General features: G+C 46.8%; 5 protein-coding genes across 5 annotated transcripts; all 5 read left to right on the forward strand.

Moving 5' to 3' along the window:
* Positions 1-3: 3 nt before the first annotated feature.
* SAMD00019534_081220 (hypothetical protein) lies at positions 4-2,018 on the forward strand (the record flags this gene model as incomplete). The annotated part of the gene is made up of 1 exon (XM_012896582.1): positions 4-2,018. A coding segment is annotated over one exon (2,015 nt), but the record flags the coding sequence as incomplete, so codon positions are not given.
* A 299-nt stretch (positions 2,019-2,317) lies between these two features.
* Positions 2,318-5,066, forward strand: SAMD00019534_081230 (hypothetical protein; the record flags this gene model as incomplete). Its single annotated transcript, XM_012896583.1, has 3 exons — positions 2,318-2,671; positions 2,855-4,623; positions 4,676-5,066. Coding segments are annotated over 3 exons (2,514 nt in total), but the record flags the coding sequence as incomplete, so codon positions are not given.
* Positions 5,067-5,870: 804 nt separating this feature from the next.
* SAMD00019534_081240 (hypothetical protein) lies at positions 5,871-8,864 on the forward strand (the record flags this gene model as incomplete). The annotated part of the gene is made up of 4 exons (XM_012896584.1): positions 5,871-6,020; positions 6,131-7,561; positions 7,670-8,504; positions 8,581-8,864. 4 exons carry the CDS (start codon positions 5,871-5,873, stop codon positions 8,862-8,864), a joined length of 2,700 nt encoding a protein of 899 aa, XP_012752038.1.
* Positions 8,865-9,609: 745 nt separating this feature from the next.
* On the forward strand, positions 9,610-10,560 carry SAMD00019534_081250 (hypothetical protein; the record flags this gene model as incomplete). The annotated part of the gene is made up of 4 exons (XM_012896585.1): positions 9,610-9,706; positions 9,813-10,176; positions 10,240-10,308; positions 10,470-10,560. 4 exons carry the CDS (start codon positions 9,610-9,612, stop codon positions 10,558-10,560), a joined length of 621 nt encoding a protein of 206 aa, XP_012752039.1.
* Positions 10,561-13,990: 3,430 nt separating this feature from the next.
* Positions 13,991-16,147, forward strand: SAMD00019534_081260 (hypothetical protein; the record flags this gene model as incomplete). The annotated part of the gene is made up of 1 exon (XM_012896586.1): positions 13,991-16,147. One exon carries the CDS (start codon positions 13,991-13,993, stop codon positions 16,145-16,147), a length of 2,157 nt encoding a protein of 718 aa, XP_012752040.1.
* Between the last annotated feature and the right edge of the window lie 194 nt (positions 16,148-16,341).

Below are 16,341 nucleotides of genomic sequence, written 5' to 3' on the forward strand. Positions count from 1 at the left end.
CAGAAGAGCAAGAGCGCGCTGCCGTGCAGCAGAAGCAGCTTCACCAGCAACAGAAGGCTGCTGCGGCCTTGGCCGCAGCCGAGGCTCAGCTGCATCCCCAAGAGCCAACACCTACACCAACACCCACCACTACAACCACCACCTCTTCCAATGCTGCGGCAGCTGTGACCGAACAGAGCGTCGCTCAACCAACGAGCGAGCAGCAGCAATCCTCTACACCCACCTATCTATCGGCCATCACCGCCGCCCAGAAGCAACAATCTACACCAAAGCCATCCACTACACAAACAACTCCAACGCCAACCGCTTCATCAACATCTTCACAACCAACATCTACTACTACTCCAGTTGTCCCAACTACAACAACTGAGCCTGCTGTGAGCACTTCAGCGCAGTCGGCACCAGCACAAGTCGCCACCGAGCCAGTGTCCGTGCCCGAAGCCGTCGTCGCCGCCACCCCAGCACCAGTACCAACACCAACTTCACTGCCAACACAATCTGTATTATCTTCATCCACAACCGATTCCGCACAACCATCCGCCACAGTATCGAGCACACCAGTCGCCGCCACCCAACCAGTCGCCGCTGCTGCCATGTCCTCATCCGCAAACATCACCCCACAGTCACAGCCGCAACAACAGAGCGCCGCTGCCACCACCCCACAACGCGTCAACTTTGGTCAAAAGCCAGGCAACACCCAAGCTTGGAAGCCCAAAGAATCATCTAACCACCCATCAAGACAACAGCAGCAGCAACAGCAGCAGCAGCAGCAACAGCCGCAGTACGTGGCCAAGAAGTCATTCGATGCCCCAGTTGCCCTGCCCGACGCCCTGTCTTCACTCGACACCAACTTTGATGTGCACTTTGGCAAGGACCCATCCGAGCCCACCATCCAGAAGCAGCAGCCAGTTGCCGTCAATGTGCCAACAGTCGCCCCATCTGCTCCAGTCGTTAACGCGACCGTCCCACAACAGGTCCAGCAGCACCAGCAGAAGCCCGCTCAGCTGCCATCGTCGCAGACCACCACTCCTCAGTTCCAGCAGCACAACATGAGCAACTTCCAGCAGCAGCACTATCAGACCTTCCAGGCAATGGCCTCTGTTGACCAGCAGCTGCCCCAGCAGTTGCAGCAACAGCAGCAGCATCTGATGCCGGACACCGAGCACCAGCACATGTCGGCCTTCCAGTACCACCAGTACATGATGCCAATGATGCCCTACTACGACACCGACACATTCAACGCTGCTCGTCAACAGCAACAGTTCTACGAAACATTCAACACCAACACAATGATCAGCGGCGGTGACAGTGGAAGCACTGTTGCTCCAGCGTCGACAAACAAGTCATTCCCACGCAACCAGAGCGCCAACCAGTCGTTCCGCGGCTCAGGTGACAACACCAACAAGTTCCAGCAGCAACAGCAGCAGCAGCAGCATCACCAGGATGCACAGACTCAGGCTGGCCACCCCTCGTCGCAGTCCCCACCCCTGCCACACACTTACCCCTACCAGCACCAGTACGGCTACCCTGGCTTCTACGGTCAGTACCAGTACCCAACTCAGAACTCCCAGTACCAGGCCTACCCATACCCCGGCATGTACGGTCCAAAGCCCTACATGAACAGATTCCCACAGGGCCAGGGCTACGATCAGGAGGACTTCAAGAACATGTACGCCGCCACACCCAACTATTACATGCCATCTGACCCATCGTCATTCCAGACCGCCAACAAGCTGCCAACTCAGCAGCCCGGCCAGCCAACACAGCTGTCCAGCTCGCCCACCGGAACCGCCAAGTTCCAGAACACCCACTACACACCACAGCAGGGACAGCAGACCACCAGCCAGCAGGGCGATATGTCGCACCAGTACGGCAAGGCTCAGTTCAACCGCAGTGCCGACGCTCAGCAGCCCAACTACGGATACACTCAGCCACAACAGTACATGACACACTACCAACAGTTCCAAGGCAACTCCAATACCACCTCACAGCAACAGCAACAACAGCAGTATCGCTAAGCGAGGCATTGGCTTGGGATTGATTGATGGGATGACTGCGAGTCCTGTTAAATATTTATAGATATAATATAAACTTCAATGTACAGATATTGAACTCATACATATATAATGTCCAGAGTATTTTATTTATTACTTCCTAATTCTCTCTTTTTGTCGTTTCATCACTTTTGCACACTCACTTCTTGATCAAATCAAAGAATCTTCCCATCTTCAAGATTGTGTTTGTTCGACGGTCCATCCAAACAACATTTGCAACACATGAATTGAATCTTATTCACAAATTGACACTTTATCTTTAATCACAAATACACACATACATAATGGATAAACAGGATAATCTACCTCTGCCTGTTACACAACAGCAACAACAACAACAACAGCAACAGCAGATTGCTACTAGTAGTAGTGCTACCAATGTACCAATAACTCAATCAACTACCTCAACCTCGGCCTCATCTACACCAGCACCAGCCTCAACAACGACATCGACGTCGTCGCCAACTATAGTAACAGAAACTTTGATCATTGGACCATCCGCCACAAAGAATGTTGGCGATGGAAGTGATGACGCCAAGAAGGAGGAATCCAAGGAAGGCAAAACAAATACTTCGACCACTACAACAACGACATCAACAACGACAACATCTACACCATCCACTTCTACAACAGGATCACCACAACTGTCATCAATCAAATATCTACCATTGACAATACATCTTACAAAGCTGGATCAACTAAAGATTATCTCTGAGATTGATCCAACAAAGAATGATCCCAAGCTGAACTCAATACTGGAGAAGGATAACATTGCTTCACCCGACCCCCTAGCGKTACAGGACGGAACTGGATCCAATCCATTGTCACCATCTTCAATGCAACCTCAGAGTGCTGCGGTGCCTCCTGATCCCGGGGTACTCAAACGAAAGGAGGAAGAGGAGATGGCAGCAGCAGCCGCAACCGCAGCTGCAGTCGCAGCTGCAGAGCAGCTGGAGAAGCAAGCAGCAGCCAATGCGGTGCCCGACACACAAGCGCCAATGCCTCCGCCACTCCCTCATCCTCAATCACCCTCAAAGCAAACAAAGCCAGCTGATGATAACAACAACAATAACAACAACACTGGGTCTTCATCGACACAATCTCAATCCAAGTTCTCATTCTTCAAGGCACTGGGCCTAAAGGGCAACACATTGGATGAGAATGGCTTGTCGAAACTGCCACCACCATCCATCGAGGATGGCCATGTATTCTTGCTCTACGGTGATCTGACCAAGTTGGTATGTGACGTCAAGATGGTGCCATGCGCACAGCACGTTCGCTACAGGTTCGGCCACTGCTCATGGCTGAGCGAAGAGTGGAGCACATTCCCCTTGGACGTCCGTAACACGGTCACACCAACCATCCCACCCGACCTGTACCGCGCGATGAAGTCTCGCGTCTACAAGGTCAAGGACTGGCCCACGCAATACCCAAACATCGCGCAGCCCTGGCTCACAACCGTGTCGCCACACTTCCGCAACAGCGAGATTGACAGCGCCAAGTGGTTCGCGAGTGGCGCGCGCGACTTCTTCAACGAGGTAGGCAAGGACCTAAAGGAGTTCAAGCCGCCCATCAAGAACGGCCGCTCCAAGTACCTGGTGGCGCTGCCCATCTTGGGCACAGGTGGAGGTGGCGGCTCTAACATTGCCGGTATCATCCTATCGATGCTTATCCACGAGCTGTACGTGGCGTCGCGAGTGTGGAAGTACGATGTGGTGCTGGTCACCAACGAGCTGTCAATGTACACGGCGGCACGCAATAAGCGTCGTGAACTGATGAGTCAGGACAACAGCTACTCCTTCCTCTACAACAACCTATTGGGCAAACAGATGCTGGACAAGGCCAATCACCTGTCAAAGATGCTGGAGAGTGGCAAGTTGGCCATCTTCTTGGGCGCAGGCTGCAGTCGCTCGGCTGGCCTGCCCACATGGACCGGTCTGCTCAAGATGCTAGGCGAGAAGCTGGGCATGACACAGGAGGAGATGAACTCGATGGACCAACTACATTACTTGGATCGTGCAACAGTATTGGAGAACAGATGGAAGAAGATACTCAAAAAGTACAGCCCCAGCGCCAAAGAGGACAAGCCTGGCGTGGAGGCTGGTGCCATCGTGGGCGACATTGAGCTCAAGTCCACCCGGATCTTTGAGCTGCACCAGAACATCTACAAGGAGATCAATGTGCCCATGCAGGAGGAGATCGCCAACTTGATGAAGCTGTCGCACAGCGGCCTGCCGCACTTCTTGCTGGCATCGACGCCAGCCACCGAGATCATCACCACCAACTATGACAAGTGCTTTGAGATCGCATCAGAGTCGGTCAACATACCATGTGCCGTGCTGCCCTACGACCCCCTGCACGACAATAAGAAGCGATGGATATTGAAGCTGCATGGATGTGTGTCCAAGCCCGACGACATTGTCATCACGCGAGAGGACTACATCAGATATGGAGACAAACGTGAAGCATTGTCTGGCATCCTACAATCATCATTGATCACCAAGCACATATTATTCGTTGGCTTCAGTCTGGTCGATGACAACTTCTTCCAAGTGATGTCCGCCGTCAAGGCAGCCACCAACAACAGTCACAAGAAATATGGAACTGCGCTCTTTATTCAAAAGAATGACCGTAAGTCAATCACACGATGCCATTAACACCGTCCAAGATACTAACATGGAATTATCCCAATCAATCACAGTGATGAATGAGTTGTGGGGACAACAAATAGAGTTCTTATGCTTTGATCCTAATAATACTGGAGACATTGGAAAGTGTGCAAGGGTACAGGAGATATTCTTGGAGTATTTGTCATCGATAGCAATCAACAACACTGGACATTTGATGGAGAAGAGATTCGACTGTCTACTCAAGGAGGGTGAGAGGATGTTCCGTGACAGTTTGATAACATTCGTTGATGGTCTACCCGATGAAGCCAGAGACACCCAAGTGTTCAAGAAGTTCCAACATTTCCTAGACGAAATAGGATATTACTACAGTTCGCGTTACTACGCATGATGACGACGTCGTCATCCATGTTCAAATAAATATTTATTTAATTTTAATTTCCAAATCTTGRATCAAGGTGGCATTTTGAATGAAAACTCGTGTGATTCCAAGTTATTTATCATTTCAATATTTGATCAATTAACGAATCAATGATTGATCCCATAACAAACAATTAATGATTGATTAAGAATATTGATATTATTGATAGTTATAGAGTATTGATGGGATAGGACTTCAATTCCAAACATGAAGACTCCATCAAATTAACAAAACTCATCAAAAAACCAATCATGAGTTGAATAGATACCTGTCCTTTTTTATTATCTTTATTATATATTATATATCTAGACCTGGTATCCTTTATTCAATCAATTATCCAAGTACACCATTGAACCATAAATGAAATAGTTTGTGTCCCTTTTGCAAAGATTGTTCATCAAAAACAAAACTCATCACCATTCGAATAATAGTGTCGCTTGTGATTGGATTCCAAATGAAGTCAAGTTGGTGTGGCGTTGTGTGTGTGTTAGAGAATGTTTGTGTCTCACAACAACACAATGATGGGCAAGGCCTTCCCTAACATCCAAACAACAATCAATCAATCAAATCAACCAACCATCTCATCTCCAATATAATACATTACATCATCCAATCACATTCATTCCATTCGCATTCATTCATTCATACATTAGTTAGATACATATAAAACTCCTACTCCTATTCAGCTAGTAGCTCCCACATTGATTCTCTATCTCTCTATGGTGTTCTGACGATCACACATGGTAATGAGCCATAATCAAGCATCACATGAGCTCATTTAAGAAGGCCCCAGTGCCACCTCCGATCAGTAAATTGAACCCACCAACATCATCATCATCAGCATCGTCTTCATCTTCTTCCTCCTCATCTTCATCATGGGTAAAGTCCAAGAGTACACCAAATGGACAGGATGGAACAGTATGTGTTAGATAGATAGATCGATTCGAGATGGAATGATTCCAGCCTCTACCACACCCCTGGCCTCGCACACACTCACACATCCCCACAAACTCATCAATCACAATCAGTTGTCAGCATTCCTACATAAACAATCTGCTAAGGCCCCGCCTGCTCCGGGCAAGCCAAAGAGCTATAAGAAGAAATGGTGTTGGTTCCAAGCGGACCAGGGCACACTATACTACCACCAATCAGGCTCGATGAACTCAGGATCAGAGACGAGCACACCACTTAGCATAGGTTACCTGATCAAGAGTATCCATATTGACTCGTGTATTGTTGAAGCATCCACTCTGAAGCAAGAGTTCGTCATCACTCACACTGGTCCATCCAAGCGAAAGTGGATTTGGAAGGCCGAAGATGCCGCCACTGCTCAGCAATGGGTCAGCGGATTGAATGCGTTCAAACAGAGGACGCCGGCGGCCTCGGGAAAGCGGCCGCCAGCGCCCACACCCGGCACAGCCACATCGGCTTCGTCAAGTCAGCCCGATGCGACGCCAACACAGGCGGCACCGTCACCCGCCGCATCGGCCTCGCCCACATCATTCGTCAGGGGTGAGTCTGGCAATAAGTCGGCGTCTGGGGCGGATGGCAGCACCAGCCCATCTCTGCAGCCAATATCCTCTGCCTCCTCCAACTCGAGCTCAAACAGCAGCGAATCATTGCTCAGCAGCACCGACAAGAACAAGAACATTGCTGAGCAGTTCTTAAAGAGCCTGTCGATCAATTGCGAGGCGGGCCTCGATCGGGCCAGCGGCAAGCAATCGTTTGGCGCCGTCAAGATCAGACAGCTGCTCGTGCGACAGAGCCCGCCACTGGACAGCGATCAGATCAACTACATCCTCTCGCTGCTGCAGAGCCAGATCACCTACATGCAGGAGTGCTACGAGGAGATCCAGAAAGTGAGCGAGAGCAACAAGAAGCCAGTCACCGCGACCGTCGCTCACACCAAGCCGCTCACGACTGCGACGACCTCTGGTAAGCCTGCCGTGCCGCCCAAGTCCACCCCACCGCCCCCAGCACTGGTGTCATTGCCCTCACTCAGCAATATGGACGACGACGACGAGGACGACGCTCATCCCAAAGAGGACAGCATATTCTCGCTACTGCCCAATCACTTGTCGCTGTACATTCTGTCCTTCCTCGATGCAAAGCAGTTGTTGCTATGTGCCACTGTGTCCTCGCGTTGGTTCCAGTTATCCACGGACAATGTGTTGTGGCTGCGCTTCACGACGCATCTTCAGACGCCTGCGTCGGTGTTTGACACGGGCAGGAGTTGGAAGACTGTCTATCTCAGTCATCGCAAGCAGTCCACATCGACCAAAGAGAAGAACATGAGTCGTGCCATAAGCATCTATGGCCTACCTGCGATCACCAGCACATCTGGCAAGTCAGTCAAAGAAGGATACCTCTACAAGAGAGGTGAGGACATCCTAAGAATATGGAAGAAGAGATACTTTGTACTGAAGGAGAACTGTTTATTCTACTTCCAACATCCAAATGTAAGTTTGTTACCGCGTGTTACCGTGTGTTACCACGTGTTGCCGCGACCTTTGGATACTCATACTAATGCTATCCTTCAATCAATTGACGTGTCAACACAAACATAGGACAACTTCCCATGTGGAATGATCCCATTGCAGACCACATTCAGAGTAAAGAGAGTGTCACCATCAACGAGGAAGCATTGCTTTAAGATCATACATGATGGATTGCAGAGTTGCAAGCAAAAGACTGGTGTCGGTATGACTGTGGAGAGAAAGGAGCCTTACTATCTATCGGCCGACACCGATGAGGAGTGCAATGCGTGGATGACAATCGTCTTGGAGTCCATCCAAAAGAGTGATCGACTTCCATCATCATCATCATCATCGTCTACCTCGTCAATATCACCTACCAAGGTTATTGGTGCGGGTGTGAGTGGCAACAGAGGATCAAGTGGCAGCAGCAACAGCAACCCTGGCAGTGGCAGCAACTCCCAACATCGATCATTCAATCCCAAGCCAAGCAATGTGCTCAAGGCAATGACTGGCAAGAAGTCGTCCAACTCTACGCCAATCTCTGCACAGTCACTGACTTCCGACCACTCCACGGCGACGACCAAGGTCGAGACACCGTCGCGCGCACTGTTTGGCCTGCCGCTGTCTGTGCTGATGGCCGAGCAGTCCAAGCACATCAGTCTGCCAATACCATTCATTCTCAATGTATGCTTCGAGGCGATACAGGCCTATGGTCTCCAGGAGGAAGGTCTGTTCCGAGTGTCTGGCAGTGTCTTGGAGATTGAGGCGCTCAAGACCATCTTTGAACAGAACACCACCTACACAGAGATGGACCTCCAACAGAGCGACATCCATGCCGTCACAGGCCTTGTCAAGTCCTTCTTCCGCAAGTTGCCCCACTCACTAATTCCAAAGGACCTAGATGAATACGCCACATCAGTATCGTGTATGTATCGTTGTTGGATACACTCTGGAATCATTCCATCCCATAAATTAACACTTTCCCCCACACCCACCATCAGTGGCCCAGAGTCAGACGATTGAACAAAAGATCAATGAGTTCAAGTTCATCTTTGAGAGTTTGGACCCGGTGGTGTATAACATCTTTAGGTCGCTGTTGGCATTGCTTCGCCAGACCGTGGAGAACAAGGCCACGACAAAGATGACAGAGGACAATGTTCTGATCGTCATCATGCCAACCCTAAAGTGCAAACCAGTATTAGTGGACAATGGAATACGATACTATCATCAAATATTCAATTCAACTTCATCCTCCTCATTATCATCATCTGCATCAGAAGATTGATCGAATGATCAATCTTCCAATTCCAGTTCCAGTTCCAGTCAATTCCACTCGCTCATCACAATCACCTTCAACAACAACAACAAACTTGTACTATTTATTTATTTATTTCATACATATACATAATAAACAAGGAAACGATAGTATCATTCATTGTCGTCAATCAATCAATCAATCTTCAGAATCAACGCCCCAATAAACAAACATGAAAGTCTTGCCCAGGGACGACAATCACTGAATTTCAATTAATTTGTTTCACCATCACACCACCACCTCACCTTTTTTTTGTTAGAACATCCACACCGCTCACCTTCCATTAGTATCACACCATCACGCACACACTTCATTCACAATCTCAGCAACAAACACAAACAAACAAGCAACCTGGCAAGCAACAAACAAACATTCATTCATTCACACGTAACATAATCATCATTCATACACACACATAACTTACTACTCATATTTATATAACTCTTGCACATACACTTATTTGATATACCATCATCACCAAGTGCTACTATTACTACTATCAATCTAATTCAAACAAACAATCTCCTCTTCATTTTTATTAATATAATACAGAAAATCAATCAATCAGAGCACAGATCTTTGAAACAGTATATAGCATCATATTAATAATAAAGAGGTAGGATGATGATAATATGATAAAGAATGATAATGATGGTGATGATGATTGAGGATAAAGTAACTTACGAATCAATCAAACATGTAGAATCTAGAAATAATGTCATTCCCTTACGAGTACATCTTCAAGTATATCATCATTGGTGATATGGGTGTTGGCAAGAGTTGCCTGTTGCATCAGTTCACAGAGAATAAGTGTAGGTGACAATGATTGATTGATTGAATGAATGAATGATCATAGTGATATCACTGGTACATGAACATACTTACTAACAATCAATCAATCAATCAAACATAATATAGTCGTCCCTGACAACCCACATACCATTGGTGTAGAGTTTGGTACCAGAATAGTGGATGTAAATAATAAGAAGATTAAGCTGCAGATTTGGGATACGGCCGGACAGGAGAGATTCAGGGCTGTGACCAGAAGCTATTATAGAGGTGCCGCTGGTGCACTGCTGGTTTACGACATCACTCGCAGAATCACATACAACCATCTGACCAACTGGCTGACCGACGCGAGAAACCTCACCAACCCCAACACAGTCATCATGCTCATTGGCAACAAGAAGGACCTCGAGGGTCAGAGAGACGTCACCTACGAAGAGGCCAGCACTTTTGCCAAGCAGAACGGTCTTATCTTTGTTGAGTCCAGTGCTAAGACGTATGTTATATATCAATGGTTTGATTGAATGGTAGAGAGAATACTAACACAATGATGATGTAGTGGAGAGAATGTAGAGGAGGCCTTTTTGAGAACAGCCAAGCTTATCTTCCAGAGTGTACAAGAAGGAAAGTAAGTAGACTAATGGGTTTGGGTCATATCCGCTAACGCGGAGTGAACAACGAATGAACAAAGATCGCAACCACCTTGGATGTCGGCATGCGCTTTGCTTAACCTCCCGAACTATTGTGAACTAACGAACAATCAATCAATCAAATCTCATCTATCTATAGCGTTGATTTGATTCCAGATGGCGGCGTCACAAAGAGCAACAACGTACCAGCCCTCGCCCCACCAGCAGAACAGAAGAAAGGATGTTGCTAAATACAACAACCCACCAGAGACATACAACAATCAATCAATCAATCGCTCAAACAAACAATCAATCACATCAATCACATCAATAACAAACAACAAACTATGCTTGTTTGTTGGTGTTGGGCAGTCGACTGCCAACCCATAAAGTTGACTCGATGTCCACATCCATCCAACAACAACACGTCGACTGTTTACGTTACGGACGCATCCTAACGACCCTACCCTTATCCTACTACTCCACTCACATACACACACCAACACCCATCCATCATCCATCTTGCCTTCCTGCCTGTTCCATCATTCAATAAACAACAAACCCTCCCCAAAGAGACCCTTGTCCTCCAATCCATTCGGAAGATAACCATTGTCAACAACAAGAACAATAAGTTGGCAACATCAACACTTTCGGCATTGATCCACAAGTTGGAGGTTCATTGTACAATGAACCGAGCAACAGATGGATTACAGCTATTGTTGTTCTTGATGGATTGGGTCGTGCGACACTGGAATGGACCTGACAAAACCTGCCTGAACAATGGTAATAGCTGGAGCGCCAGACTACCATGTTCCATCCAAAGTGAAATAACATCATGTGGAGATTGAGGCAATCCAATCACACGTATCTGTATGCAATAGATCGACCACATGACTGTGACTTTGGAGACAAAAGTATGTGGACATGGGTAGTAATAGTTAAGGCATCAAGTATTAATGTGTGTGATGGAAGTGGATTGAATCAATCACCACGAGGGGCTTTGTTAAGGCTCATCTGAGGTGGGGTGATTTAATTTGGAGGTACTGTAGCTCCTTCGCTTTCGGGGAGACACATCAGCAGACCACACACACACAATAACAACTTACCCAATTCATTCAAGTCAGGGTCCACTACGCTGGTCTGACCAACCCAAGGCTCCTCAAACAAACTAAACAAACTAATTGGGCCTGTTCATAAGTTGAAAGTCCATCCAAGATGATCCAACCACCTGAATGCCAGCAGTTCATTACTCGCGAGGACCATCTCATATTACACTCATTTAATCTCCCACTGTGTCGCTTCACATCCGTTCACTCTCCCATTCGAGACGAACAACCCATTATTAGAGTGCATCGGGAGGCACTTTAACTCTTTAACACTTTTGAACTTGTTTGGTTGTTGATGTTTATTGGAGGGAGACCGAGTGGAGTGGAGGGGAGGGAGAGGGGGGGAGTGTTAAGCAGGAAGGGCAGAGTAAGCATGTCAGAGTAGACACGATTGAGAGGCATGCCTGCATGGTTTTAGATGATGTTGGTTGTTGAGTTGTCAATAAGACCCCCTAGCCCTTCATCCAATCCATCGGTCAATCAATCAATCAATCATTAATTAACAATCCTTTCTCTATCTTTGACTCTACCTCTGCCTCCACATCCCAACCTTGCCATTCAAACCAACAATCAATCAAATACACACAACAACTTACACATGACATTCGTCTGGACTTGAAGAACAGCTAAACCATCCCTAATTAATTACATTTCTAATCACATTCTGTTATAAATATAACAAATCATATCATTATACATACATAAATACATATTCTGTCTTCATTCCAAGTCATCTCAAGCTCCAACCAATCCCAACCAACCCTTGTATTCAACTCAAAGTAGTTCAGTCTTCAACCCCAACCCTAGCCCTCAGACTCAGTCAGACTTGACATTGGCAAAACTCCTTGTATCATATTGTAAGTTCAATCAATCAATCAATCAAACATACATACAAACTTCCACATTTATTATGATAATGAGTATATGTGAATGCATTCATTTGCGCGCTGTTCATTATCACATGTGTAAGGAGCCAATCAATCAAACAATCAATCAATCGATCAAACAAAACATACATTCATGGATGATCCACCATTCTTCATCGGAACTCTCAATCGCACATTCATTCATTCACTCAACAACATAAGTGGTATTGTCCTAGTCCAATGTGTTAATGGCTTGGATGGATGATGACCACACTCCACACACACTCACTCAATCAATCAAACACATTCATCCACACACACCATTATCAATCCATCGGTCACTCCATACACACATATAAATCAATGTACCCGTGTGGGTACATTGATGTTGGATTACCACTGTGGTTGTTGTTGTTGTTGTTGTTGTTGCCGTACACTGTTTAAAACGAGTATCCACCACCTTTCACTTTCAGGCTTGCCTAGCCTTATCTCCACCTCCTCCTAAGTTGCTGCGTGTGACTGTGTTGTTATTGATGTCTTATGATGAACTGACTGGAGTGAGTGGTGTGTGTGCGTGAAGGGATATGTGATACCGCGGAGATGGATGCCAACGATTTATTTTTGGATACACATACATTGAATGAAGAGGTAGTTCAGCAAGCAATACAAGTATTGGCAACATTAGTAGTAGTAGCGGGAGGACGAACAGGTGGTAATGAAGCAACCATGTGAGTTGAGTTTCATCCCTGTTTGATCATAGCCTACCTACTATCATCCTTCCCTGTACCATCCCTTCATCCATCCATCCATCATATGCTCCGTCACATCGCCTATCAATCACATCAATCAATCAATCCAGTCATCACCAAACAACTCAATCATTCATTCATTCATCACGTCCAGTCCAAACCATATCCAGTCAGTCCATCAGTCTAGTCCAGTCCACCCATCACTTCACATCCACACTTTTAAATCATTATTATTATTACAACACCAGAGAGAGAGAGTGCACTGTCAGCTGACCTTTATAATATATATATTTATATCTTTCCCTATCTCTACCTTAGGTATAATCACTCCTAATCAATCAAACTACGCACATCCAGCCATTGATCCAAACAAACATATTCAACAACAATGATGGAACAAAAGAATAACAACAACAATGAGGATTCTCTTCAAATTATTACAAGGTAATTATTTTAAATTAATATTACAATTATGAAAGACAAATATTAATTCGAATCAATCAATCAATCAAGATCACTACATATGCTCTCAAGAGAGAATTATAATGTATTGATTCAACAGATAGTTGCCAAATGTAATGAGTTTGATCAAATTACAATGGCAGAGACACTTACCAGACTGGTATTTGAAAAGGTTATGAATGAACCCAAGTTACTTCCATACCTCTCACAACTCTGTTCCAAGTTAGCTCCAATCTTCCAAAGAAATCTACGCATGGTATGTCATTACTTCACTTCCACTCCTATTCATTCACTTCCAGGAACAACTACATATTCCTGGAAAATAATGACATACATTGATAACCAAAGACATACTAACACCATCCATCATCTTTGAATATCATTAATACTAATAATTAGTCAATTGGAGACTATATTATAAAATTATATTATAATGAATTTAATATATTACAGAATATTTTGGTTACCGCTGGAGGCAACAATCAAATGATGATGATGATGAGCGATCAAAAGGCAAAGATTATCAATGCATCACGCTTCCTGGCCGAGGGCTATAGATACAACATAATGAACGTGGACTTTTTTAGTAGGATAATCTCCACCTTTCTGCCCAAAGACTCGACCGAGACCAGCGAACACAACGAGTTTACACTGATCCAGATCGAGTCGCTGGGCGTGATCGCTTCCATCATCGGCCGCTCCATTGACAGCTCGGCCAACGCCAACAAGCAGTCCAACCTGGTCATCCAGCACGCCATCGAGGACGGCTTCCAGTTGATACAGAACCTCTCGGTCAACCCCAACATCCGACCACAGACGCGATACATGCTCAAGAGCCTCATCGAGCTCAAGAACAACCGCTGGGTACTGCCCTCACAACATCAGTCGCAAGTTGAGCAGGAGTCGCTGCACAAGGAGATCGTGGCCTTTGCCGAGGACATGGGCAAGTCGATCAACAAGTTCCTCTCGTCACACTGCGCCAACGACGACACGTCACAGATCTTTTGGAAGACAATGTTGCAGTCCATCAGCACCAAGAATTACATGTTGTTCAAGGAAACAATTCTGGAGGACCGCACCACATCGCCTTCGTCAGCCCCTGTCGTGCCCCTGTCACCATGGCTGCGAAGGGCCAGCGCCAAGATGCCCCTATCCCCATTGGGTGCCACAAGCGACCCCTCGGCCAACAAGCACAACATACAGCGACTCAACTTGTCAGACCTCCAACAGCAACAGCCAATGGACATTGATAACAATGAGCAGCAGCAGTTTAGTTTGAGTGGCGACAGTGGCGAGCACAAGTCATTGCTACCAGTGTTGGCCAACAAGTTAATCTTGAAGAACATTGAGAGCAACTTGCCCTCGGGTTTCATCTCACCCAAGGCTCCACGCGACCCACAAGACTGCTCACCCGTTCTTCCCAATGGCGCAGAGCTGGGAGCAGGTCCCCACCGCGAGTCGCCGGAGCTATCCAACGCCGGTGGCAACTCATCTGGTGGCAACAACAGCAACCTGTCAGTACTGCTATCCATCATTGAGAGTAATATCATCGAGGACTCACGTGCGATCTGGAAGAGCAAGATCGTTAACCTGTTCCTCGAGATGAAGCCCACGCTCAAGAAGAACAACAAGACTGAGATCCTCGCTGCCGTTTGGCAGAGCATGTGCGACAACCAGGATGAGTTTGCCACATACGTCGACCTTTGTTGCACCCTGGTCAAGTTGGATGAGCCACCCAAGCGCGAGGAGAAACAGCCAAAGAAGTCACCACGCGACTCTATGAACATGCAGCAACCCACTGGTCCAGGCGGCAATGCTCATGAGATGCCCAATGTCGTCGTCAAGAAGATGCCAAATCGTCGTTGCTCAATGATCACCTTTAACAACAGCGGCAATGTTCCCAACACCTCGGTGCCTGCCAACCTGTTTGCCGAACAGCCCTCCAACTCCATGATGATGGCCAGACGTTCATCGATCGCCGCGCCATCCGAGCTCATCCGTCGTGGCTCCATGTCCGATGACTCTCCCAATGTCTGTCCACCCGCTCCCAAACTCAAGGCCACGCCAACCCTGAGTTCCGTCTCACACAAGCAACTCGCCAACACCAAGCCCGCGCCACTCTCACTCCCACCCCTCACCAACCTCAACAACAACAACAGCAACAACAACCTAAACAACAATGTACCAAATGTAAACAAGAACAAGGTGAATGCCAACAGCAATTTTGTCGACCAGCCCAACGCCAAGAAGGTCAAGATGTCCAACTCAGAGTCGTTTGGCGAGGTGTTGGTCAACGCGCTGCAGGACGACCTGGCGCTACAGATGTTCATCAAGAAGGAGAGTCTGAACGTGTACTTCAAGCTGTTGGAGGACCTCTACAAGGAGTTTGTCATCGAGATACCATTGCTACTGAACTGCATCTCATTGATACAACTGCGTCACTACGAGCTGTCTGAAGAGGAGTGTTTGAATCTGGAGGCACTGTCCAAACTGGCGCAAGACCAGCAGGACATTGACAAGGAGAGGGAATCACTACTGAGCAACACGAACCAATACTTTGCCTGGAAGACCAACACCTGGGAGGAGAAGCCTGCACCAGCTCAACCTCCTCCCTCTGGTTTCTTTGACCTCACAACAGATGTATTTGTTCTTTAAGTTATAATAAATACACATACATATAATAACCAACAAGTAAGATATATATCTTTTTGGACAAAGGATGTTTGTAAATATTACTAAAGTCGGTCAGTCGGTCCAACATTAACCCCCAGGGATACAACAAGTGATCACTTTCATTGAATTTGTTCAATTTTATAATAACCAAGTTTCACTCACGCATCACCACTTCA

This window comes from Acytostelium subglobosum (genome assembly GCF_000787575.1).
Source record: "Acytostelium subglobosum LB1 DNA, scaffold: scaffold17, whole genome shotgun sequence".
NCBI classification, from domain to species: Eukaryota; Evosea; class Eumycetozoa; order Acytosteliales; family Acytosteliaceae; genus Acytostelium; species Acytostelium subglobosum.